This window comes from Cololabis saira, chromosome 11, assembly GCF_033807715.1.
Source record: "Cololabis saira isolate AMF1-May2022 chromosome 11, fColSai1.1, whole genome shotgun sequence".
NCBI classification, from domain to species: domain Eukaryota; kingdom Metazoa; phylum Chordata; class Actinopteri; order Beloniformes; family Belonidae; genus Cololabis; species Cololabis saira.
This window is the reverse complement of record NC_084597.1, coordinates 23,005,168-23,032,037: the sequence shown is the minus strand read 5'-3', so window position 1 is coordinate 23,032,037 and position 26,870 is coordinate 23,005,168. Positions and strand designations below refer to the sequence as shown.

The window sequence follows — 26,870 nt, the reverse complement described above, 5'->3', positions numbered from 1 at the left end:
GTAACAGCGTGCAGGTAAATGACAGGTACACCTGCAGTAAAAGCTCCTGTCAGAACAAATAACTGCCGATAGGTGGTTAGACAATGTTGGAACTTTGAACATCATGAAGAATTTGCCCTTTGACCTGTAGACCAGGTTGACCTCTGACCCAAACGTACCACAAGAGGTCATGAACAACAGGAGCAGCTGCAGGGATCTGTTGCTGTGTTTGGGATCTTTAACGTGTTGTAGGGGTTCGTCTTAGCCAAGGTTATGATTATACTTGGATTGACTAGTTTCTTCACAGTCAGAGTTGTAGTTGCTAGCAACTTGAGACACCCTGTTACAACCAAAAACGTAATAACGGCCACTAACGTAATAACTGCCAATAATGTAATAATTTTGGCCATTTCAAATGTAATAAGGCCAATAGTGTAATAATGTGCCAATAATGTAATAAAACTTTTGAGCCAATAACGTAATAACTTTTTGCCGATAATGTAATAAGGCATTACATTATTGGCTGGTTATTACGTTATTGGCCTGATATTAAAAAAAACCTTTCATAATGTAATGCCTTATTACATTATCGGCAAAAAGTTATTACGTTATTGACTCAAAAGTTTTATTACATTATTGGCACATTATTACACTATTGGCTTTATTACATTTGAAATGGCCAAAATTATTACATTATTGGCAGTTATTACGTTATTGGCCGTTATTACATTTTTGGTTGTAACACACCCAAACATCGCCTTCAAGCCTTTTTGCTCTCGTCTCCTTGAAGGCCAAACAACTCCACGTTGGTCTCATCTGTCCCAGAAGTCTCACATCATTTAGAAGTAATTGGATAACCCTTCCCAGACTGATGTGTGCAGCAACGATTTTGTCTCTTAATACTGTTGCTGATGTCTTTCCCTCTTGGCCTTGTGTTAACAAACACCTAAAACATAATTCAACCTTTAGTTTCCACATGACCGTGCGGATCTCCGGCATGCCAACTGAGCTCAGCGGGAGCGACCTCTATATCGCTTTGTCGTCGATCCTCTGAGTCATCGTCCAGTCAGAGAGCAGCAGGTTTAATCGGGTCGAGCTGGCCGGGTGTCAGAGCTGCCAGCAAACGTCAGTCTGAAAACATGCGGGTGGACTCTCCAGGGTTTCTGGTTTCCAGAACACACACTCAGCGTTCGTGATCTGTTACGTGACACAACGCTGCAGCTGCTGCCACACATCTTTCACGGCTCAGAAAGCTGCTGTTTCTAAGGTCACAGATGCTCCGACATGCCATCCAACATCTACTGACTTATCACATCAGTCAGACTGAACATCGCTGTCTCCTAAATATTCCAAACGGGCTGCTGGAAGTTGACACCATTGAGGTCAAGGAAGCTCATGAAATAATCAGGAAACTAGATTTTTTTGCTCCAAGTGTTTGTTTAATGACGCCCAGCAACATGTCTTTGTCCTAAATGGTTGTCCACCACGTCCAACTGCAGCCATGTTCTATCCAGAGACTGGAGAGGAACAGCTAGACACACCCTCTGTCATGTCATCCACAACTTTTGAATCCTCTTTCATCTTCCTGCACAGTGCCATGTTGGTGGAAACAGACTCCGCCCACCACTGTTAAGTGAATGAGCTGAGCTAGCAGACCCAGAAGCCGGTTAGATACTTTAACTCGGTTACCTTAGCTCGTGCTAATCTATGACGCTAATTAGTTAGTAATCGTCATATCAAGAGTTGCTACTAAACGTCTTCTGAAACCAGGTCCAGAAGGTCCTGCACACAAGGGTCTAGACTGGCCCGAGCAGTGCCCCGCTAGTCCTCGTCTCAGCTCTGGCAGCGCTTGTCTCAGATGTTCTTGGTCTGGTGAGTGAACTTGGAAAGTCTTGAGATGATCAAGGTGGAGGTCTGTGGACTGGATGATCCAGCTGCTGCCAGAGGTAGAAGCTGAAGATCTAGAGGCAGGTCTTCCTGGCGCCAGACTTCAACCCCTGAACCCCTCCAGACAAACCTAGAACCTTCTAGATCAGGGGTCTGCAACCCAAAATGTTGAAAGAGCCGTATTGGACCAAAAACACAAAAAACAAATATGTCCGGAGCCGCAAAAAATGAAAAGTCTTGTATAAGCCTTAGAATGAAGACACATGCTGCATGTTTCTATATTAGTGGGGGAAGATTTTTTTTTTTTATTATGCACTTCGAGAAAAAAGTCGAAATGTCGAGAAAAAAGTACAAATGTTGAGAGAAAAGTCAAAATTTCGAGAAAAAAGTCTAAATGTTGAGAAAAAAATCGAAATGTTGAGAAAAAAGTAGAAATGTCAAGATTAATGTTGAAGTACAATCTTGAGAAACAAGTCGAAATGTTGAGAAAAAAGTCAAAAATTTCGAGAAAAAAGTCGAAATATTGAGAAAAAAAGTTGAAATGTCAAGGAAATAGTCAAAATTTCATGAAAAATTCTAAATGTTGAAAAAAACATCGAAATGTTGAGAAAAAAGTCGAAATGTCAAGATTAAAAAGGAAAGGAAAAAGGAAGAAAAAGAGGAAAAAAGAAAAAAGGAAAAAAAAGAAAAAAGAAGAAAGGAAAAAAAAAAAAGGTCAAACATTTTTGAAAAAGCTCCAGGAGCCACTAGGGAGGCGCTAAAGAGCCGCATGCGGCTCTGGAGCCGCGGGTTGCCGACCCCTGTTCTAGATCATCCCAGAACCTTCCAGACCAACTTAGTCCAAGTGGTCTCTGAGACATGTTAGATGTTCATTCACAGCTCAGACGTCAATGCGCGATACAGAGATGTGATGACAGCTACCGCTCCAAAGACCACACCCCTGATTACACGTACATTGCTTGTCTATAGAATTTTATTTGATCATATTCATGAAATTCCCCATAAAGTCGTCATGGATGTGAAATGTAACCATGGAGACCAAAACTTTACCAGACTGTAAAGATGTTTATTTCTGCTGTAAAGTTGGACATTTTAACCTGGATGTCAACAGATCCAGACCCTGGTGGTTGGTGGATCCAAACCCTGGTGGTTGGTGGATCCTAGGGCAAATAAAATCCCGATTTTTTTCTCTGAAAACCCAATTTTTTTTGGTAAAACTACAAAAGACAATGGAAAAAATTGTTTCAAATATTTTATCTTTATTTTTAAAGAAAAATAGCAAACAAATTTCCCTATTGGGAATGAAGTGCAACTGAAAGATACTGTAAATCCTCCTTGAGTTTAGTAAAGTGACAACATTTACAATATTCTTGACCAAACAAAGATGACTAGACGAGCTCTGTCTGTAATGCAGCCAGCTGCAAAAAAGGAAAATCGATTTTCCGATTTCCTTTTTTTAACATCGATTGTGATTAATAAATCCGATTTAGATTTAAAATCGATTAATCGCACAGCCCTAGTGGATCCGGACCGTGGTTATTCAACGGATCCACCCCCTGGAGGTCAATGGATCCAGACCCTGGTGGTTGGTGGAGGAACCACAGGGTTGCAGTCAGATTAGCTAGATGTAGACTCGTGAAATAAGGACCGTGGTGGGCCAGTGATTTTGGAGATCAGGATCAAGGTTCAGGTGCAGGTCTTGAATGATACTTGAGTACTTTATATGTTGATATCTGACAGGGAGCTGGTTCCCAGGGCTTCGTCGGTGCTCGTTTGTGGGATTTATTTTAGAAGTTCTCCAAAGCAGATGAAGAACCATCCGGGAGCAGCAGTTGACAGAGCTGCATCAGAAGTTCCTGAGGATTCAATGAATCAAGAGACTCCAAGACCGGAACCTGACATGTGTCCTCTATCATGAAACCAGTTTTATTCACATACATCTGGCAGTTGCTTAGATCAAACATCACATTAGACCAGGAACCTCAAACACAGGCCTCATTAAAGCTGTGAGAGTTTGCAGGGATGAGAAGTCAGCCGGACGGGAGCTCCGAGAAGAGAGCCTCCTTTGTTGGGACGCTCGTAGTCTTGAGTGAACGGGCCGCTCGGCGGTCAGACTGTTGTTCTGTGTGGCTTCGGCGGGGAACCATGCTTCTATTTTTACTCTGCATTCCTGGCTGTTACTCGTTTAAAACCTCGCTGCGCAGCGTCACTCTGCTGCTTCCAGATTAGAAACAGATGAGACCGACGCTGCCGGCCGAGTTGCTCCAGTTCCTTTGTGTTGGCTCAGATCCCGGTAGTGGTCTAAAAATAGACCGGGACAGGGCTAAGAATAGCCGTGACGGCGGTGGGTGTGTGTGACTGCGGTCTGCGGTGTACGCGTGTGTGTGTGTGTGTGTGTGTGTACGTTTTAGGAAAAATGTAGAACAGGAAGGGAAGCTTCAGAGATCCTACAGCCTCCCCCTCTCATCCCGCTGTCCTTCTCTGATCGCAGATATTCTTCTAATCCTGTTTGTGTAAAAATCATCTGATTGTCGCAGTGTTTGAAAACCAACCTCAGATGAACAACAGTGGAGAGCTTCTCATTGGAGCACTAGGAGTAAAAATAATCTTTAGTACCTCATGATTTAACATCATCAGATCGTTCCTGTTTGACTTCATCAGTGTCTCCTGGTTCTGGAGGTGTTCTGGGGTCCGTTTCACAAAGCAGGTTCAACTAACTCTGAGTCTAATCCTGAACTCTTAGTTGATCTACTCTGAGTTCGGAAACTCTGAGTTTTCGGTTCCAGAACAGCAGATTTGAGGTAATTTACTCAACTCTAAGTAGTTTCACCTGGAGTTAAGCTTGTGCGTGAGGGAAATAGAAAGCCATCATCAGTAGAGCGCTGATACAAGGATTCACCATGGCAACCGGCGACAACAAAAGAGCGACATACTTTTTATTTTTTTTATTTTAAACTTTATTTATCATTTCAATTTACAAAATCCTCTGCGCATTAATTCTGCACCTTCATCAATTGTGTCTTCATCAAAAGGACATGCCATGTTCGTGACAATGGACTTCTAATATTTATACTGACTCTGTTTTTAATGACAGATGGCAGAACTTCGCCAAAACTCGCCTTCTGACTGAATGAATGAGGAAATCAAATGTGCGTGTGTCTCTGAAAGAGGCGGAGACGCAGAGAAACTCCAGGTTCATTCGTATAAACCTGGTCCCGACCAGGTTAGATTCAGAGCGTCTGTTACTACGGTAACTGACCGAGAGCTTAAGTTACCTCTCTTTGTGAAACAGGCTAGAGTTACTCCTCTTTCTCTGGTTTGAGTTACCTCCCTTTGTGAAACGGAAAACTCAGAGTTTCCCTCATTTCAGGGTTAACAGACTCCGAGTTTTCACTAAACCTGCTTTGTGAAACGGACCCCTGGTCAGTATGACAATAAACTGGGATACTAAGACTGGTTCAAGTTGTTTGATAAACTGGGAATAGTTATGGCGAAGTGAGGGCTTGGGTTCGGCTGTTTAGGGTGGGCTAACCTATGCACGTGTGCATGTGTGTGTGTGTGTGAGAGAGAGAGAGAGAGAGAGAGAGATACTGAAACTGGGTCAAATGTACTCAGCTTTTCTTTCTTGTTTCACAAATGTTCCAAAGTAGAACCAAGTAAATTAACTTAACTAAAAAATGTCCATTCCTGAGTCTGATCAGCAGCTCCTGTTCTGCTTCATTTGTGAGAAAGTTTGATTGACAAAAATATTACCAGGATTTAAAAAGACAACTAATCCAGCCGATGAAAGCGGTTGTGTGATGATGTTTAGTGTCATGTAACTATTTTTTAAGGAGTGGTCTTTTGTCAATCGTGTAGCAAACAGGACACAGAAATCGAAAACCAAATCATCTCCTTCAACACTGATTTCTCATTTAGTTTTTCTTTTTTTTTTGCTTCGTCTTTGTTGCTTTCTTCTTCTTTTCTTTACTGGTGGGTTGCCATGACGAGGGGTATATTATATCATCAGGTGGGATGGAATAAAAAATAGCCTTGTACGGTTGTCCCAGCAGCAGCAGCTACGCTGGTATTGGTGCCCCTCACCCCCACCAAGAGTCAAACAGGTGGACATAGTTGGGATGGGTGGGATAACTGGTCTACCAGTGGGTGTGACACAGCAGTCGTCCAGTTACAGACCAGACTGATAGGCTGAAGCAGGCTGCTGATGGCCAAACCGCATACTGTTTTGGTCCTTTGAATCAACAAAGTACAGTCTCAGAAAAGTCAGCTGGACGGTCCACAACAGTCCAGAAACCAGGAGGACAAAGCCAAGTGTGTCGCTGTGCTTGGAAAGTTAAAGAGGTGAGGACACCAGCAGCAGTTTATGGAGAATGTTCCACAGGTCTTCTGGGTTGGAACAAGAGCAGCATCAGAATATTTCACAAACTGGGTCCAACAGCCAGGAATCCTGGAACAAATCCAGCAGAGGTTCAAAGTTCATGAGTTGTCCAGAAAATAACATCCAAAAACGCAGCTGAGGGATCAGAACTGATATCCAAAAGGCTGGTCAGGTGTACAGGAACCAAAAACTAAAAAGGGTGGGGTTGAGTCAGGCGGGCTGATTCCAAGCTGGACCGACCCAAAGAAAACATCTAGCATGATTCGATGAAGACTCTGGGTTAGGGCTGTGCGATTAATCGATTTTAAATCTAAATCGGATTTATTAATCACAATCAATGTTAAAAAAAGGAAAATCGGAAAATCGATTTTCCTTTTTTGCAGCTGGCTGCATTACAGACAGAGCCCGTCTAGTCATCTTTGTTTGGTGAAGAAAATGTAAATGTTGTCACTTTACTAAACTCAGGGAGGATTTACAGTATCTTTCAATTGCACTTCATTCCCAGTAGGGAAATTTGTTTGCTATTTTTCTTTAAAAATAAAGATAAAATATTTGAAACAATTTATTCCATTGTCTTTTGTAGTTTTACCAAAAAAATCGAAATCGAAATCGAAAATCGGTTTTTATTTTTGTCCAAAATCGAACAGCCCTACTCTGGGTTTATGCGTACCCGCAGGCCAGTCAGCTTGATGAGGCACACCTGAGCGGTGCGGGGGCAGGAGGTGTGTCACAGGACACCAGGGGGAAGTGTAGGCTGGAATGGTCCAGACGGGTTGTTGACAACTGTAATGGCCCGGCATCAGTTTCCGGGGGCGTGGTAGAGGTTTCTTCCTCTGCAGGTCTTTTTGGCCACGTTTGACCTTGAATCAGGGTGTGTATGGTGAGAATCTACCTGACATGCTCCATAACATCCATTTGCTTTGGTTGTATTGGGGCCACATCAGGCCCGTAAAACATCTGTTGTTACCTAAGTCAGACCCGTGACCTGATGTCTGGGCCCAAACTGGCCCACATACTTAACACTGCTGACATAAGCACCAAGAGTAGCTTCGATAAGGCCCAAATGTCTCCGTTTGTGAATTGTTACAGTCAGAAAAAGTGACGTTTTGGCATTTTCTCTGTTTTCTGTGAACAGACGTTGCGTAAGAAGGGTTTAAACGGCTGCGACAGCCCCGACATCGAGGCTGACGACTCTGCTGGCCAGAGCCCGGAGTCGGACGACAAATACCGTAAAATCACGGAGGACATCGACCTGATGATCAGCAGACAGAGGATCTGTGTAAGTTCTCACATGCTCCAGTGACGGATGTTCTTGTTGCAGTGCCTTTATGACTGGTTTTCTCCTCCTCCAGCAGGGTCTGCCTCCCTCCGGCTACGACATGGGGGTGTCCATCCCAGGCAGTAACTCCAGCGGGCTGCTGTACCCCCACCAGGCCATAGGGGGCGCCCTGGGCAACCACGGCCTGCTGCCCATCTCTCACACGTCCCTGCAGAGGAACAGCATGTCTCCTCAGAGACCGCCCAGCGCAGGAAACACAGGTGAATTTGTGGTCAGTTAAGGTTAGTCGCCGCTGCTGATCACTGCAGCGTCCAGAAGTCGGTTCTGACCGGACCATGTTTGATATCTGGTAAAGCTCAATCAACTCAACATTCACTGCTGCAGCTGAACCTGCAGCACAAAAAAAACTCAGCTCAACATTTCTACAGAAATTGTGCACGGATCACTTCAGAGAAGCTGCCCATCAGAGGAGCTCTTCCACCTGGTTTATGCTCATTTTCACACTTTCCTACATCGGCCCCTTACAAACCCGGTTTCCATCATGATCCTACTCCCCTCCATGTATTATTTCTGTTCATGTGGTTGCTTAGTAGGGGTGTAACAATATATCGTGCCACGAAATTTCGCGATACAAAAACGTCACGATACGTGTCGTGGAGGTGACAACCTGTATCGCGATATTGGGTTATTAATATTAATCTATTGTGTTGACTAGTAACGCGCATTCGACCACGACCGCGGCCGCAGCCGCGACCGCGCGGACCAAAATCTTACTCCGCTCAGAAGAAAGTAGTCCCATTTTGCGGTCCTGTTTTGAGCTCTGAACCTTTACTTATTTAAGTCTGGTGTAGAGTTAAGCCTTACCTTATTAAATTAAACCTTTTTGGGGTCGTGAGTAGGATAAACACGGGACAACTTCTGCGTGAGTTTGCGTGTACTTCAATGTCCGCTCAACAGCGTAGGATTTCAGAACATCAACACAACATCTAGTGCTGTATCACTCCGCCCAATCTAAAACATACTAACAACAACTACAGATAAACTGACTAGTGTAATTATAGTCCCTGATTTACAGAATATAAAGGATATATTTATAAAATAATGAACCCTGAATTACCAAAATAACCTTCTTAACAAAAATAAATCTCCTCTTACACTTATAAGGTGAGCATGAATCAATCTTTTTTATGATGTAAAATTTTATGTATTTATTTACTTGTATTTATTTATTCAATTTTAGTTGTTAAATTTCTGGAAAAGAAAAAAGTCAAATCATACATGAGAGAAACTATTCAGTTTGTGGCAAAATATTTGTACTTGTATGAAACTGAAGATGCATAATGCAAACCTGACATTTACTTTTAGTTCAGTTTGTGGAAAATGGTTGACCTGGCTTTCTCTTTAAAACTTAAACAGTTATAAAGCATTACAAACTGAAACAATAGCGCAAACGCATAGCATTGTTTTGTATTATGTGTCTTTCAAATAAAAGACAATTTTTTCCAGTCATATATTCCTCTATCAAGGTTGTTAAAAAATACTGCTATAATATCGTATCGTATCGTTATCGTGACCTCAATATCGTGTATCGTACCGTATCTTGAGATTAGTGTATCGTTACACCCCTATTGCTTAGCAACACGTTCAGCAGGGGGCAGCGAAGAGTCAACTGCTGACATCAACAAACGGGTCGACTGTAGAGAAACAACAACTGTAAAACCCAATAAATCTGTTACCTTTGAGTGTTAAACCGTTATGAATTTCAAATGTGTCATGTTAATCACAATAATCACCAATCCTTCGCCAACGGTCCGATCAGGAAGTTCCCATCAGCAGTTCTATTTAGACCAGCATGTGTGGTTTATTATTCTTCATTTCAAATTACAATTTCACATAAACAGTCAATGAGCTTTAACCTGAAAGATCCCTCCTCCGTCAGTGTAGTTCTGTATCTTTATCTAGAACCAGTCAACAGCACGGGACTGAAGGGACCATGAACCAGATTACATTTGCACCTAACAGCCCGGTTCTGAAGAATCTGCTTGGTGTCCAGTAGAACCCGAGGAGTATTTTGAACTGCAAGATTTCTCCCCAAATCTTTTCCCCATCTTTTTTAAAGAAGCCATACTTTCCTTTCTAAGCCTCCTTTCCTCCTCCAAGTGTCACAAAGATCACATTGACCTTATCTGGGGCCTGACCACATAAACCAAAGACCCCCTTCAAAGCATGCCCAGTTTGCAAATATCTCCAGAAGTAATTTCTAGCTCACCCGTATCGTTGTGGTAGGTCTTACAATGAGGTCTCCTAAAGTGCCAATGCCTTTATCTGGCTATTTCTGTCATATGAAGGGAGCTTTATTACTACACACCTTCAGATTCATACACATCTTCAGATTCATATCTTCATATCTTCAGATTGGGCCAAATACTTAATGTAAAATTAGTCTAACATCTTGGAAACATTTATTCACACCCCGAAGACTGGATGAAATCTGTTACCTAATTAGGGGTGTTATACACACACACACACACACACACACACACACACACACACACACACACACACACACACACACACACACACACACACACACACACACACACACACACACACACACACACACACACACACACACACAAATCTGTACTGACTTTACCACCAGTAAAGTAAATTTTTTTATTGGTGTTTTTACATTTTGTTACACAAATGTAAACAGTTTATTTTAATCTCTTTTTGCAAATTATCCATTGTACATTTTATTTTATTTTTTCTGGTTGTTTGGTTTTTACCTCTAAATAAATGTCCCGAGGTTTGAAGGATTTTATGCAACTTTTTTACATTTACAAATTTGAGGATACATCATTGAAGTTTTTGTATTTGAAAAATATGTTTAAGAATAGTAAGTTTTCCTTTCCTGTAAAGAGTTTGATTAGTTTAGCTGGATTGTTGTCTCAGTTCAGACGTGCTGAATAATGGACATGAATATGTGAAGCTGTAGAGGTCCCCTCCATACTGGTGTTTAAGCCGTGAACTTGTGTGTTTTGTAGGACTGATGGCCTCAGAGCTGACCAGTACCGTGGTCTCCAGTGTGGGTGAGTCTGTTTTTATAATCATCCTTCAGAAAAATCCTGCACTTTCTTCATTATTACAAAAATGATATAAAAGATGCCACGTGGGGTTTATTGTCAAAGTGGAGGACGACAATCGTAACATTTAGATCAGGAAGACACGCTCATTTACAGGGTCGTTTTTTACCATTTGAGAGACGAGTTGAAACCAAAAACAGTCAGACCATCATCCCTCCACCTCCTTGCTTGAATGTGGGTCTGAGGTGGTTCTGCTGGTTTCCCCCAAAAATGGTTCTGGACATGAAGACCAAACTTGTCCACGTTGGTCTCATGTGGCCAGACGACATTGTCCCAGAAGTCTGATGGTTTGTTCAGATGCAGGTTTGTGAACCTCAGTCCTGCTTCCAGCTTTTTTAGACTGAAAAGGTTTTCTGGAAAGTCAAGGGCCGTTTTATTTTTATCTTTATGTCAGATTTCATACTCAAGAGCAGCTCAAAAAGCTTTAAAAGACATTGAAGAAAGAAAGAAGAAAAAAGAACAAAAGAATGCAAATGAAATACATAATAAAATCACAAAAAATATGTTTGGACAAAAAAAAGGCAATAAAGGGGTTCAATTAGATCAGTAAAACAGGAAGTTTATTCCATCTGTGTGTAGCGTCGCAACTAAACGTTTGGTTCTAACTCGCGGTTCTACCAGCTGACTGCCTCCTAAAGATTTCAGAGCCCTGCTTGGTCTACGTTCTACGAGAAGGTCAGAGATGTGTTCTGGCCTCATATTATTAATTGATTTGTTAACTAGCACTTTAAAGTATATTCTGTAGATATCTGGTAGTCAGTGGAAGGGTCTCAGAACAGGAGTAATGTGCTCGGTTTTCCAGGTTGTTAGAACTCCAGCAGCAGTGTTCGGGATGAGTTGAAGTTGTCTCATTGTTTTTTGGGGAAGACCTAACAGAAGAGTGTAAAAGTCCAAGATTTCTAACCTGGGTTTTTATCTTGAACCCTCTGGACTCCAGCTGAGCAGCAGCTTTTATTCTATTTTGTTACCAAATAAGACTATTTCTGTCATGCTGCAAACACTGACCCTTTTCCACCAAACCAGTTCCAGAGCTGGTTCTAGGCCAGTGCTGTTGCTGGTTCACAACTCGTTCAACTTGGGAACCAGCTGAGAACCGGTTTGTTTTTTCATAGCTCGGGTACTAAGGGAAGCCACGTCATTCCATCACTGCAAACGTCAGTTACATTGCTGCGTTTGCATTGGCGCGAAAATTGAAGCAACAACAACGTATTTGCTCTAAATACTTGGTCCACGTAGCACCCTCCGTGGACTATATTGTTAAAAGACAGGTTGTCTCCTCCACAGACTACTGCTGCTTTGCTGCAACCATATTAATTTGTTGCTTATTTGAAAATGACGCCTTCTCTTAGTCTTGCTATTGCCGTCTGAATAACTCCGCCCCCTCCACTTACGTTAGCGCTTCTTTCCTCTAGCCCAGCAAAGAGTTGGTGTTACCTAGGAACTGGTTATTCCAGCCTGCAGCCAGTTCTTTGTCAGTGGGAACAGAAAGCCCGGTTCCAAACTCGGCACTGGCCCAGAACCAACCGTAGAGCTGGTTTGGTGGAAAAGGGAAAAGGGCCAGAGTCTGATGGACATGAGTCATGTGGGGAAAGAACCAAGTAAATCTGTGTCATCTGCAGAGCTGTGGTGAGCAGCATTCTAGTCATGTGTGGTCCGACCTAGGGGAAGCATGTAGAGGTGGAATAACAGTGGTCCAAGAATCGATCCCTGAGGGACTCCACAGGCCCTGGAACAAGCTCAGCTTTATCCTGGAAACCCTTCCAAACAAACCAAACTTGTTCTTGTAATTGTGGTGTCAGGACTTCAAGATCTAACATGCTCAGTGAGGTTTGCAGCTTGGTCAGCTCAGCTAAGCTAACTGACAACTGCTCCGTCTCTCACAGGAAACAGCAGCTTCAGCTGCTCCTCCCCTGATCTCATGTCTCCAGGCAGCATCTCCAAGAACCTGCAGGACAGGAGCCCCCCTCCCCCGATGAGCATGAGCCGCAAACCAGACCTGCGAACACTGATGCCCCCCTCCAACAAGTGCACCAACATGCCAACCATTGTGAGTTTTTCATCTCTCTTTTCATGTGATGTCCTTAGTCGTTTGTGCTCAGAAACTTACTCCAGTCTGTGTTTTAACGCTGCCCTCCAGTGTGAGGACTTTGACCTCATGTTGGTAAGTACTTCTGAAGCTTCAAAAGGAATTTGCTGCAACAAGAAAAATCATTACCACCCGGGTCTGAATCCACCAGAGTGTGGATTCCGACCCTAGTGGTCAGTAGAGGAGCTATACATATATAACTTCAACATTTTTAAAAACTGGATGTTCCCTTTTGGGTCAGCTGTGCTCTGTGTCCCACCTCAAACCTTGATTCAGAAGTAATTTCTCTCAAAATGACATGTCCTTCACTGAGCGATCTTATATTGCGCAACTCTGCAGCTTCAGCTTTGGGTAACTGAGTCTTGACATTTTTCTTGACAGAACCAGAGAATTAATCACTCCCAGTCGGCCCAGACACTGTCCAGCCCTGCAGTCTCCATCGCCGCTCCAGCTCTCCCAGGTCAGGGCATGGGCGGGTACCCGTCAGCGCTATCCTCCTCCTACGGCTCAGGTGAGCACTGCTCCACCCCCCCGCTGAAGGGCCCCTCGTCTACGACAGTATTGACCTGGGGTTTTTGTCTTCTCTCCTCAGAGTTTTCACTCGGGGGTGACCTGTCCTCACTGTCAGGATTCGGGGGTTCTGGTCTGGGATCAGTGACAAGTTGGCAGCAGCAACAGATCCAAAACCTTCAGGAGTCGGCACTTGGACACATGGGGTGAGTCACAGCAGTTGGCTGGTAGATTTATGGAATCAATTGGACCGACACATGCCTAGCTAAGGTTTATTTTTGAAAGACCCATAGAAAAATATGGATTTGTTCATCATGATCATTAAATGGCCTAGAAGCTTGCACATACACAACAATGATAAATGATCTCTGACTGGATTTGTGCGGCTGAAGGAGAAGACATCAGAAGATCCAGCAACAGTGACATTTCCAGGTTTTCTGGGTTCAGCGCTCACGAACCTTGTCTGACAGAGTGCAGAAGACTGACTTTCCTTAAATACCTTTAGAGATTTTTTGAAGAGTTTTGACAAACCTTTGGTACATTTAGTCATACCTGTGTCATTGAGGTTTTTGGATTGATTCCTTTCAAACAGAAGAGTTCAGGGTTTATTTGCATCAGTGATGTCTTCAACAGGTTCTAGTGCCTCCATGTGGAGCAGCTGCTGAGCTGTGGGTGTTTGGACAAGGGCGTTTCTGAGGAACGATGATGGATCACCTCTATGGAATCTTCACAGCTGATTAAATCAACAGACAGTTCACAAATTCACAGATAGAAACAAAACTTCACTTCCTGTCTGTGGTGTTTCACCTTCAGAAATCAACCTCCAGACTCATGGAATCACAAGACTGAGACGGGACGCAAAAAGAATTTTGGCCTCACGCGACAATAAAGATGTCGTAGTTTAGACGTTGCCATGCCCAGAAGAGAAACATCTCAGACATGCAGGTCAGAGGCTCCTGAGGAACCATAAAACCTTTGTTGTTCTGACTGGGTCATTCCTGAGGTGATGTGGATTTATTAGTGTCAGTCATCCAGGTCCATCATCATTCCCGAGATATGTCGTTGTACAAACACCCCAGCTCAGCAGCTGTTCCACATGGGGGCGCTAGAACTCCCTGAAGAATTTGGAAAGTCTAACTCAACATTCGTCCTCTTCCTCCTCCTCCCCCTCTCACAGGAACTTATGTCAGAACTCAAGCCTGAGCCTGAACCTCCCCTTGGCTCACCAGAACCTCCACATCAAGTGTGAGCCAGAGTCTCCTCCCCAAGACCGGTCCGTCGGGATGGGCGGGGCCTGCCTCGGAGGAGGCATGACCGCCGCCGGATACTCCATCGCCGGCCGGGGACCGCATGAATTGGGCCGTTCCCCTGGTGACAGCGCGTCCAGCTGTGGGAGTTCGTATGAAGGCAGCGAGGAGCGCGAGGATCACCATGGCAACGACAGCTTCCTGCTCCAACCTCTGCAGAGTCAGGAAGAGAGCCCGTCGGTCAAACGAATGAGGCTAACAGAAGGGTGGGCGACATGATGGCTGCCTGCGTGCAGTCATACAGGAGGAGGGCAGTAAAGTTACCTTCTAGTGTTATTATTATTATCCTTGAGTGTGTGTGCTAAATGTATAATGGTAACATGTACATGATAGGAAACAGTGAGGTGGACTGTGGGTAAATCCCTTGCAGGTCAGGATCAGTTCACACCTGGAAGACAGCGGTTCTGAAGTTTGACTTGTGTGTCTAAAGAATCTAATCCGTTTTTTGAGCTTTTCAAAAACATGAAAACTAATGAAGGGAAGCAGTTAGTATGATAAAGAGCAGACTGGGTTGAATCTGGAACATCCAAACCTCAAAATGAACAGTTCATTCTTTCCAATGACAAATTTGACAGTTTTTCTGAAAACCGGGGAAAAAAATAAATATAAAAATCCATCCTCCCTTCAAAACATTTGTCCCTTGGCACAAAAATACATCTGGCATTTATGTCTCCTCTAATCCTGGATATTTAGGCTCAAAGCCCCCTGGTGGCTGCAGGGGCTCTCTACATATCTGGTTGGTCAGCTCCTGTGGCTGATCATTCTAGATGGGTTAGGGTTAGAGTTAATGTTTCCTTTATCATATAGTTTGACCAACTCAAATACAGACTGCCAAAAAAAAAATAGAACTTTGTTGATTTCAAAGTTGATTACAAAGTTTTCAGATAAGTAGTTGAATACTGAAGAGTGAACTGGTGTTAGTTCATTGTTTCTAGATCTCTATTTCAGCTGTAATTTCTCTGTTAATTTTCTTCTAAATTTTGACACTCAAGTGAAACTTTAAAATTGTTCTGGAAGTTCTCTAGAAGCATTTCTGTGACAGGGTCATCGTGGAGGGTTCCTCAGAGTACATGTATGGCTTGTTCTAAGTGTGTTGAGTTGTGGGGATATAAGTTAATACCACGTATGTAAACCAACATGGTAAGAGTGAAGATGTCTGGTACTCGCAGCAGTGAAGATACTTGACGTCTCAAGGATGCCCCGAGGATGTCTCGAGGCGTCCTCTAGGACGTCTTAAGGACACCTGCGGGCGTGCACGGTCCACAGCTACATGCCGCGTTGCAGGTTCAACACGCACGCGTGGAAAAAAAGCAGCAGTTAATCGTGAATTAACGGAAGTGAAGAGTGCCAATGAAACCGGGGAAAGAGAGTGCAGGAGGAAGTGAAGGGGAGGGGCTTTGTGACCAAAAGAACTGATTTGCACTGGTTCTCTTGGCCAGAAGTTGGAAGGGGAAGAGCTGGAGATGGTCACCGCAGATGTTTTAGACCAGGGTCAGTAATTCCAGTCCTGGAGGACTGGTCCCCTGCGGCTTTTAGAAGTTTCCTGTCACGTAGAACCCATCTAGAACATGCAGGGGACATCTTGCACATGTAGGGGACATCTAACACATGTAGGGGACATCTAGAACCTGCAGGACAGCGGCCCCAGAGGACCGGGACTACTTAGCCCTTTTTTAGGAGGACTGAAAGGAAATGGAACAGGTTGTGTTGGAAAGAGACTCTTGACATAAAGATTTACATTTTTCTTTGACAGTTTTCAGAGCAACGTGGCGAAAACAATCCAGACAAACTGAGAATTTCCCGAAAAACTTAACCTCAAAGTTAACCAGTGAAACTGAACCACCACCAAATACATGTTTTTTTTATGTTCTTCGGTTCTTCCTGTCGAACATCGAACAGTTCGAGCCAAACTCAAGGAAACCGTCAAAATGTCATGAATTGGACTCCAACGTCCAGCGTGTCAAATGTGGATAAATGTTAAATTACCGGTACTGCATTTTCCCTTAAATGAGTAAAACATGTATTTATTAGCATTTAAACTACGTTTGTGGCGTGTGAGCAGATTTACTGAAATGCCATTTTAACAAGTATTTGATTCTTTCCACATGGAACCAAAGATGTTTACTCCAAAATCTCCAACTCAGTCAAAATTTTCTAATTATTTCCTTCAAAATTGACATTTTTCAGTTTCATTTGTAGAATTGTTTTCTGTTGATGAAACGCCTCGGTTGGAGTGAGACACTACAGGCCTTTCCGTCGCCGGATGGTTGGAGGTGACCACACTTTGTCTTGAGCGTGTTCTTGTCAAGTGAAAGTCACAGCTGCAAATATTGGCCAAATTGAATCTGTAATTCCAGAAATGCTAATTAAGTCACACAAATTGACATTATCCCTAGTTAATTGTAATATTTCAACGATGTATGTGGTTGTTTTACAGTATTTTTTTGTTCTCAACCTGCGACAGTAAAGCGCTTCATGCCATTTTATGCTTCAAAAAGATTAATCTGGTGTAACGACAGCATTGCAGATTTAACGCTTAGAAGCAGAATCCTAAAAACGTTAACAAGACAGAGAAGCTTTGTTGCACGCAAATGACTCAAGACAATGTGTTTGTGACACCAAACGGATGTTTTTGGATGTGAAGAATCAGCATCAGGACGATCAACGTAAATAAATGTTCAAGTTGAGGGAGATTTGGAGGTTGAAAGAAACTCAACCTGCACCTGAGCGAAGGATCAGAGCGCCAACATGGCTGCTCGTTGCTGTTGGCGGTAGTCTGGTCGTTTTACAGCAATTTAACTTGCTGAACTTCCTCAAACCAAAACCAGAGGTTAAGTTGAGATGTCAAAAACTTTTGTTTATCCAGTTGTTTTCTGGATCTTTTTCCCAAAGCTGGGCGTCGTTTGTGCAGCTGTTAGCATGTGGCTAATGGTTGCTAATTTAACTCAGATTAGCTTCATAGCGCAAGAATAAGTTATTTATTACTATCACGAAGGGGACGTTCAAAGTTTGCAGCTGGAACAGTAATCAGATTTGAAAAATTTATAAAACAAATGAGCAAGACATTACCCACAAGTCATCTAAAATATTAGTAAAATAGATAATTTTTTGCATATTTTTGATAACTCATCTTTGCTGCTGTGACAGAAACAATCTCCACAGATAAAAAAAGACTCATTTTAAGTAGAGATGAGAAATATGTGTATGAGACTAACTTAGCTAACACTGCTACATTAGCCACTAAGCCAGTAGCTAAGTCTGTCATCTAACTGGCGAACCGGCTGGTCCGTCCTGCTGGTACCAGTAAAGAGTCGGTACCATGGAGAGTAGAAAGTAGGGGACCTCGGACTTGGACGGTAAAACTGCACGTGATCATGGAAAAACAGCCGCCACGTTTGTTCCGTGATGACCTGCGGCAGCAGGCTGCAAAACGACGTCCACATTTAGGTTTCAACCGTTGACGAGACTCCAGCGGCTGAGCGTTGTTCATATTTGAATATTTTGGTTTTAAAATGTATATTTGGAGCTCGAACCCTCAGCCGCCATCTCCATGGCAAAGAAACGCCACACGGGCTGAGCCCGAGCGTGTCCGCCTGCCGTGCAGCGTCTGCGTGGGGAAGCGGGAACTCGTCCTCAGACTCCGGGTGGCGGCGGGAGACGAGTCTGAGACAGGAGGGTGGAACTAGGTTAACTCGGTATGTTAAAATGATTGTATTTAATTTAATTTCCACACAGCGACACGAGTGAATGTCTGTTTACTGGAAACCTGTGCTCGGGGATGCTCTCTTTGATTCAATTTAAATGTTTAATTTAAATGTTCTCAGAGATCGTTAGCGGCATAAGCAGGCCTTCTGTCGCCACCTGGAGATGAATAAATCAAGTGCACCTCTGTTTCATGGACAGAAATCTCAGAAATGTGGTATTTGTATTTTGCAGAAATAATAAAATCTACAAGCTCTGTGTTTTGTCTCTGTTTCTGGTTGTATTGATGCTTATTTCAGGACGGAACAATGCTAGTTCTGGTTTAAAACCAGCAACTTTACACAAATTTGGATTTGGCAAATCTTTTATCGACTGGATAAAGATATTATATAGCTCTCCCAAGGCATGTGTAAGGACAAACGATCAAATCACAACAAGCTTTAACTTGCAAAGAAGTACCAGACAGGGTTGCCCTCTCTCTCCCTCACTATTTGCAATATTTTTTGAGCCCTTAGCAGCTGCTATTAGGCAAAATAAAAATATTAAAGGTATACAATGCAAAACATTAGACCACAAAATAGGTCTTTATGCAGAAGATGTACTACTCTTCCTCCAGAACTCACAAACCTCACTATCACAGACAATTGCACTTATAGATGGATTTTCATCTCTGTCTGACTATTCTATTAACTGATCGAAATCCACAGTTTTGTGTATTAACTGCAATTTCCAGAATACAGCCACTACTAAATTACAATCAGGAAACATTAGATATCTAGGCATAAATATCTCCCCTAGGCTGTCAAAGTTAATAAAACTAAATTATGTTCAGCTTTTAAGAAAAATAGAAGATGATCTTACCAGAAGGAACTCTCTTCCCATTTCACTCATGGGAAGAATTGTCACCATCATAATGATGGTTTTACCAAAAATAAATTATCTTTTCTCATATGTGTCAAAATTCTTGTGGAAGAATAAAACACCACGTATTAGCTTAAAGACATTACAAAAATCCAAAGAATGTGGAGGCTTAGACTTACCTAACTTACAGTATTATTTCTTAGTTAATAAATTGCAGTATATCGTAAAATGGTGTAAAAATCATTCTCTAGATAGTCAATGACTGGATTCAGAACGGAATCCAGAAAGTGTTTTGCAATGATCTGGAAATCTCAGATTTACCATTTATTAGTCAAAACATTAAACATCATAAATGTTTAAAAAGCATTAATATTAGCTCAATCCCCTGGTGGGAATTCCTTAAAATAGCCAAAGTCTCACTTTTTCCATGTGACCGCACACCCATCTGGAACAACCCAGACATCCTGAAAAATTATAAAAAGATGGTGAATTTTACTCAATGGAGAGACCAAGGAATACGGTATCTACAACATGTAATCATAAGTGGACATTTTGTACCTTTCAATACACTCACTGTTCAGTATGGAATTAGCAATCACAAATTTTTAAAATACCAACAACTTAAGTCCATAATAAATACAAAATTTAAATTCAACCAACTGGATCTGCAACTTCCCGCTAAGATAATAGAGTTATTTAATCTAAACACCTCAAAATTGCTATCGAAACTCTACAGGTTAATGTCCAAAATAGATAACTCAGCCTCTCTTCCGATCTCAAAATGGGAGGCGGACCTCTCTCTCAACACCGACCAGATCTCTTGGTCACAAATATGTGTAAATACTTTCACTGTGACCAAGAACCCAAACTTACAATTTATACAGTACAAATTTTCTTCATAGAATACATTATACAGGACAAAGGATGTTCCAGATGGGGTTTGCCATGCTCTAATATATTCTAACAGTGCACAGAGAACACCCCCGATAATTATATGCATGTTTTATGGTTTTGTGCACCGGTACGGAAGTTCTGGATGGAGATATGTAAATATTTATCCACATGGCTCAATTCCAGAATTCCAGTGTGCCCCACACTGTGTATACTAGGTCACGTGGGAGACATCCACATGGAATCTAACCTGGTTCACTTGGTCCTCACTGCCTTATATATCGCAAAGAAAACCTAATGAATTGGAAACAAAAGTCCCATCTATGTGTTAATCAATTTAGGAATCTTCTGTCAGATTATATTAATAATGAGATAATGTCTGCCTCCACTAAACATAATTCAGCCGAACTGGTCTGGGGTGCGGGCCTCCCCCGACCGGGGGGTGCGCTCCTGAAGGTGCGGTGCGGCCCTGACCCGGCTCGGTGGGCGTAGCGTGGGCGCCTACCGGGACCAGTACCACTGGCCCTGCCTACTGGCTTTGGCCTCCGCTCCCCCTCCTGCCCCCCCTACACGACTCAAACATACATAGGTCCGAGGGGTCGGGGGGTCCGGGGCGCGGGGGACACCGTCCCACGTGCCCCGGTGCTCCCCGCCCCACGATTTTAATAACATTTTAGACACTGCACACTCAACATTTAATAGATACACTTAACAAGAATACTTAGCGTCTTGGAGGGGGAGGTCATTGTCAAATATGATACCCTGACCTCCCCCTCTCTCAACACCAGGGGCGGGAGTGGGGCCTACTTCACCCGCATTCTCTCGTCGGTGCCCGGGTCCTGGCGGGGCTCGCCATGCTGCCTGGGGGGGCTACCTGGCGGTGCTGGACCCCCCGGGGAAGGGGAAATGGTGAGTGAATGAGTGTCCTTGTCTTTGTCGGTGAGTGTGTGGTATGAAAGGGTCCTGCGATGGAAGATGCACAATTTTTTTTAATAATTTATTATTCTTATTATTCTTATTATTATTATTATTCTTATTATTATTATTATTATTATTATTGTTATTATTATTATTATTATTATTATTATTATTATTATTATTATTATAACAAGGATGGTTATTATTATTATACTATGTTATTATTATTATAGAATATGGATGGATGAATGGGATGCCTGGGTCTGGGGCCCTCCGTTGTCCGGACCCGCGCGGGTGTCGCCCTGTTGGGGGTTTCCCTCTCTCCGGGCCCGTCCCCGGGCCCGTCTCCGGTCCCCCCCGCTGCCCGTGCGGCGGGGCGCTCCTTTGGTCCTGGAGGGTCGCTTTCGTAGGGGCGGGTGCACCTGCCCGCGTTGGCGGTCGGGGTGGCCCTGTCTCTCCGGGCAGGCTGGCCTCTCACCGGGTGGGGGTCGTTGGCCTGGGGGGTGAGGGCCTCCTGGCCGCATGTCCGGCCCATGCTGGGTGGTCGGGGTTCGCCTGGGTCCCGGTCCATCATCGTGGGTTCCCTGACTGCCTCTTCCCGTGGTCGTGGGGGCCCCGCCCGGGGGCCCCCTCGGCTGCCGCTGGGAGGGGGCGGGCCCCGCTGGCGGGGGGTTTCCTCCCGCCCTTTTCTCGCCCTCTGTGGGGTTGCTAGTGGCCTGGGTTCCGGGTTCTTCTTGTCGGCCTCTGGTCTCTCGGATGGCGGGGTTGCGCCCCCCCTCCCCCACTATAGATACAGTTCATGTGGAGCATTGGACTGTTACACACACACACACACACACACACACACACACACACACACACACACACACACACACACGCACGCACACACACACACACACACACACACACACACACACACACACACACACACACACAGGCATACACATCTGCTCGTTCATCTGCATGCTCGCTCTGCAGTTTTGGGCAGTAGCCTAGCTGTGATTGGGTCCCGGGGACCTGGGATAGTAGCTGCTCGTGTCTCTGCCTGTTCCGGTGTCTGTTTGTTTTTTCTCTTGCAGATTTCCAGTGCTCGTTGTGCACTTCCATGTGTTTTTTCGCATCTTGGACTAGCAGTGGATGTCAGTACTACAACATAAACTATTGATCAACTCTCATGTATTAAAGGTGAAATATTTATTTATATCAATAACCTGACAAAAACAAAACCAATTCCATGGAACTACTTCCATTTTTAGGACTGGTGGAGGCTGGTTTCCTGTGTTGACGTCTGATGGGACCAGGTTCTTTAAAGTTCAGAAGCGCCATTAAAATCAAGAGGAAACAGCTATCTAATGATGCAGAAAATAACAGAACATGGTGCATTTGTTCCCGTCAAATGGTCCAAAACCTACCAAGAATAGACTTTATGGAAAAGCAGCAGCGTGAGGAGCTCCTACTGTAGAAACTGTAGAAAATGGCATAGTTCACTAACGCCTTTAGCAACATATAAACAACATATAAAAAATTCAGACTCCTAGCTAAAGGCGTTAGTGGACTATGCAAAAAAAGTCACAAAATAGGCCCTGTTCCATTAGTCAGGAGGCTCTCAGAGCTAGAGGTTTCTACACCCTCCTAACCAGCCAGAACGTTTTGGAGGAAACACTGTTGCAGAAGTCATAGAAATCTGAATTTTTTATATGTTGTTTGGGGGCATCCCCTGATCAGACAGACGTTAGTTTGGTGCAGCTTTTCCAACATCCGAAAGGACACCGTTGCCACAATATTTGACCAAACCAAGTAAAACTTGACCTGTGGCCTCCATATAGGGCCTAGATTGGGCTTGCCAAGTCTCAACTCTGCAATGCCAACTAGCTCTGTGGAAGTCGTACAGCCACGGGACCAAAGGATCCTAGCAAAGGGCCTTCTGCATTTCAACATAGTCAAAAATCAGCCTCCCAGCTCAAAGCGTTGAATTATTCAAAAAACACACAAAAAAGGCCCGAAAAAGGCACCACACACGGTGACCTTTGGCACTTCCGAAGGTCACACAGATCTGAAAATCCGCACAGTGGATGAAAAGTCACCTCCTGATACAGAGTCTAGAATTTCAGCCTCCTAGCCCAAAGCGTTAGTGAACTATTAAAAAATAGACACGAAATAGGCCTCATAACAATACATAACAAACCTCCTGTACCTACTGAGCATTAATAACATGTCATAATCGAAGGAGAACTAATTAAAACGGATGTCTTTAACATGAACCTATTGTATTATTGAATTATCAAGGACACTTTCGTGTTTTTGTGTTTAGAAATGTTAAAATAGTTATATATAAATATAAATATAAATAATAATAAATAATAATAATAATAATAATAATAATAATAATAATAATAATAATAATAATAATAATAATAATAATAATAAATAATAAATATAAATAGTTAAAACGATTTTGTCAAGCAAAGGGGACTGGCGTCGTCTCTATAGCAACGGTAGCTGAGGATTATGGGGATTAGGATTACTAATGTTGTGTAATTAATAAGGATACAGTGGTGTTTCTGCCTTAAGAAATGTTGCAGATATCATTGTGAAAATCGCCGTTAACGTCAAAACGGACAGTAATTAGAATACTTCCGTGTGTCCGATCCTCCGTTATCCAGCCCCGTTTACACGGAGCAAAAACGGAGGCGTTTTCATGCGTTTTGGCCGTTCGTTTACACGAAAACGGAGCTCAAAGTCACCAAAAACAATAATTTCTGAAAACTCCGGCCAAAGTGGAGATTTTCAAAAACTCAGTTTTCACGTTTGCGTCTAAACAGAGGAAAACAGAGATTTAGGCTTCAGAACGTCACATTATGCAACAGAAACGTCACCAGCGTCATGTGTGCGACCTGTGTTTACAATTAGTTTGGCCACTGTCAATATTTTCTTGTATTTTACCTGTTTAATATTCTAAAGTCACACTTAAAAGTAACTCCACTTCTCTGTCACTCCACACGAAAGACTCGTTCCGTCTTGGAAGTAAAGCCTGAATTACGGCCCTGCGTTAAATCGACGCAGAGCCTACGGCGTAGGGTACGCGGCGATGCGTGCCGTACGGTGTGCGTCGCCGCGTACCCTACGCCATAGGCTCTGCGTTGGTGTAACGCGGAACCATAAATCAGCCTTAACTGGAAGTTACACGTGTCATTTGTTGATGTTTTTTCCAGGATTCTGATTGGCTGGCATGACGTTAACAGCCTATTTATGCAGATTCGTGTAAACGAAGAGATTTTGAAAACGATCTCGTGTAAACGAGGGAATTTTTCAAAACGTAGAGGGGGAAATATCCGTTTTTGTAAATACCCGGCTATGTGTAAACGGGGCATCGTCTCTATAGCAACAGTAGCTGAGGATTATGGGTAGTGTATTGCCTACAGTTATGCTGATAAAACAACTCATTCTTTCTCAGAATCGAAGGGAAAAACATGAAAATTGATGTGCAGGAAATTAACCCACTAATGTTGTGTAATTAACAAGGATACAGTGGTTTTTCTGCCTTAAGAAATGTTGCAGATATCATTGTGAAAATCGCCGTTAAGGTCAAAACGGACAGTAATTAGAATACTTCCGTGTGTCCGATCCTCCGTTATCCAATGGGACTGATGCTCTCAGCAGCTAAAAACGACGCAGCCGGGTTACATTAGAATCTGTTGAGAGCCCGCTGCGTCGGTGCTTGACGCTGAGGGCGACCTTGTGCGTCAGAAACTGACGCCGAAGGGCCCTGACCAAGCGTCGGTTTTTGACGAGCTGGGAGTGAGACTGTGTTGCATTAACAAGTAACTGCAAGAAAAATATAGAATTGCAATAATATATTAACTTATTTGTGACATAAACCCCAGAATTTACAACTTTATAAATATGTATATTTGCATGAATACAAAAGAAAAGCAATACTATAAACTTCTCAATCAATTAAACTTCTCAATGATCCCATCCTCTCCAGCTGAACTCTAATAGCAAAGAAAAAAATTTGGATTTTCTACATCATGAAATTTTAAATGTTTTGTTTTCTGTCAGTTTTATTGCTAAACACGTTATCAAGATGAGATTTTGTGACCCTGGTGGCTTGACATACATGAGGCTGCACACACCATGTCTCAACTGGCCCCCACAGACCCTCACATGCCCCCCAGGTCATCGCAAGCCTGCACAGTTTCCCATAGGCCCCAACAGATCCTCACAGGCCCCCACAGAAACATTCACCCCTCAGAGTCGTCATGGGTGTGAAATCGAACGATTGAGACCGGACTGTAAATATGTTTATTTCTGCTCTTAAGTTGGACATTGTGACCCAGAGCCTCTGGTCGCCAGCCGAGGAAATGCAACCAGCCCTCCACCTGCTGGTTGTTCAGAAACCTGTGGATGACACCACAGGGCGAGTATCCAATTGTTTTTTCACAGTTGAAGTTCTTACATGTGGAGAGGTCTTGTTCTGCCCTCATGTTGTCAGACCTGGTATTGCTACATAAAGTGATTTTTGGTGAGGCCGGATGTTAGAATTAGAATCAGAATCATGTTTATTGGCCAAGTCAGTTCAAACAAGACAGAGAATTTGACTTGGTTATTTCCACTCACTGTACAGTAAATAGGCAAATGACAGCTGTTATTAACATATATACTTTTTTTTTAAAGTGAAAGGTGCAGCAGTATGAGGTAGACATGGTTATTGAAAGGTGCAGTGTTACAGCATATGATTGTGGTTATTATTATTATTGCACAGTGGTTGATTTCTCTGAGACTCTATGAGTGATGAGAGTTCATCAGAGCAACAACTTGGGGGAAGATACTGTCTCTGTGTCTGGAGGTTTGGAGGATGTCAGCTTCATCCTATCATTCCTGAGAAAAAGACATAATTGAAGTTGAAACTGAAGTGTAATTGAAACCTCTTCATGAGCGCAAAATGTCTTTTAACATAAGAAAGTAGAAGCTCTACAATGTCCAGTAACACATGGAACTGTAACGTCTAACACGGGACTTGTTTCAGAGACTTTCTGAAAAGTTCAGGACAAGAGGCAGATGCTATTTTTGTGAGCAGACACAGGATGAGGCGTGTCCATCTCTATCAGTGTGAGAACATAAAATACAGAAAGTGAGCTGGTCTTTTCTGAGCACAAGAACATTTCTAGAACAGTGGATTCTGCCAATACTTCTGAAAGTACAGTCAAGTGTAAAACTAGGAATAATAGATACCATCAGATGTAATAGGTTGTCTCTTTTAGACAAATACAACCTGAAATGAGTACAAACATAGAACTAGTTTCAGTGTGATGTCATTTATTAACAAAAATGGGGGGGCGTTCTTGTGTTGGTCATGTTGGTCTGGGTTTTCCCTCCTCCCTGCTCTCAATCTTCTCCATGTATCTGGTCCTCCTTTTTCTTGAAGCCTGTGATCTTCATCCCTGACCTATCTGCTCTTGCTTGTTCTGCTGGACCTTGTTCTTCATCTTCCTCCTGAACATGAGAAAACATCTTCCTCCTTGTTGCATCTGATCTGGACTTTCAGTTGTTTTTGTTCTGACTTCAATAATTGAAGGTTTTTTCTTCTTGTAGAGTTCTTTCAAGACGTTGTTCTGGAAAGATGACGATGTCTTCACAGAGAGTTGATATATGGATAAATAAATATATATATTTATATCATCAGTCAGACTCAGTCGTGGCATTGGTTGGTTTAGTTTATATGGGTGTAATAGACATCTGTATTTGGATATTAATAAAAATATGGAACAAATGGCATCCTGTATTCAATACAGGCCTCAACATTTCATTGTCAATTAAAGGACGATCCCATGTTTTACAGGATGGGTGGCAACACTACTTCTCTGGCTGGATGTAGTGTGTGGAAGGATCACGTTATTCCGGCCAGATCCTCCCACCCCATCTG

General features: G+C 43.0%; 1 protein-coding gene across 5 annotated transcripts in view; it reads left to right on the top strand.

The window, feature by feature from the left end:
- Positions 1 to 18,534, top strand: part of LOC133455162 (myocyte-specific enhancer factor 2C-like) — a 39,209-nt gene extending 20,675 nt beyond the window's left edge. For 2 of the 5 annotated variants that reach the window (XM_061734063.1, XM_061734064.1), the window contains 8 exons: positions 7,380 to 7,523; positions 7,597 to 7,783; positions 10,571 to 10,615; positions 12,553 to 12,716; positions 12,807 to 12,830; positions 13,137 to 13,266; positions 13,348 to 13,471; positions 14,443 to 18,534. In XM_061734063.1, the coding sequence (XP_061590047.1) occupies positions 7,380 to 7,523; positions 7,597 to 7,783; positions 10,571 to 10,615; positions 12,553 to 12,716; positions 12,807 to 12,830; positions 13,137 to 13,266; positions 13,348 to 13,471; positions 14,443 to 14,791 (1,167 nt within the window). In that variant the 3' untranslated portion in view covers positions 14,792 to 18,534. The remainder of the gene's footprint in view (positions 1 to 7,379; positions 7,524 to 7,596; positions 7,784 to 10,570; positions 10,616 to 12,552; positions 12,717 to 12,806; positions 12,831 to 13,136; positions 13,267 to 13,347; positions 13,472 to 14,442) is intronic. The other 3 variants (XM_061734065.1, XM_061734067.1, XM_061734066.1) reach the window with 3 other exon arrangements.
- Positions 18,535 to 26,870: the final 8,336 nt, after the last annotated feature.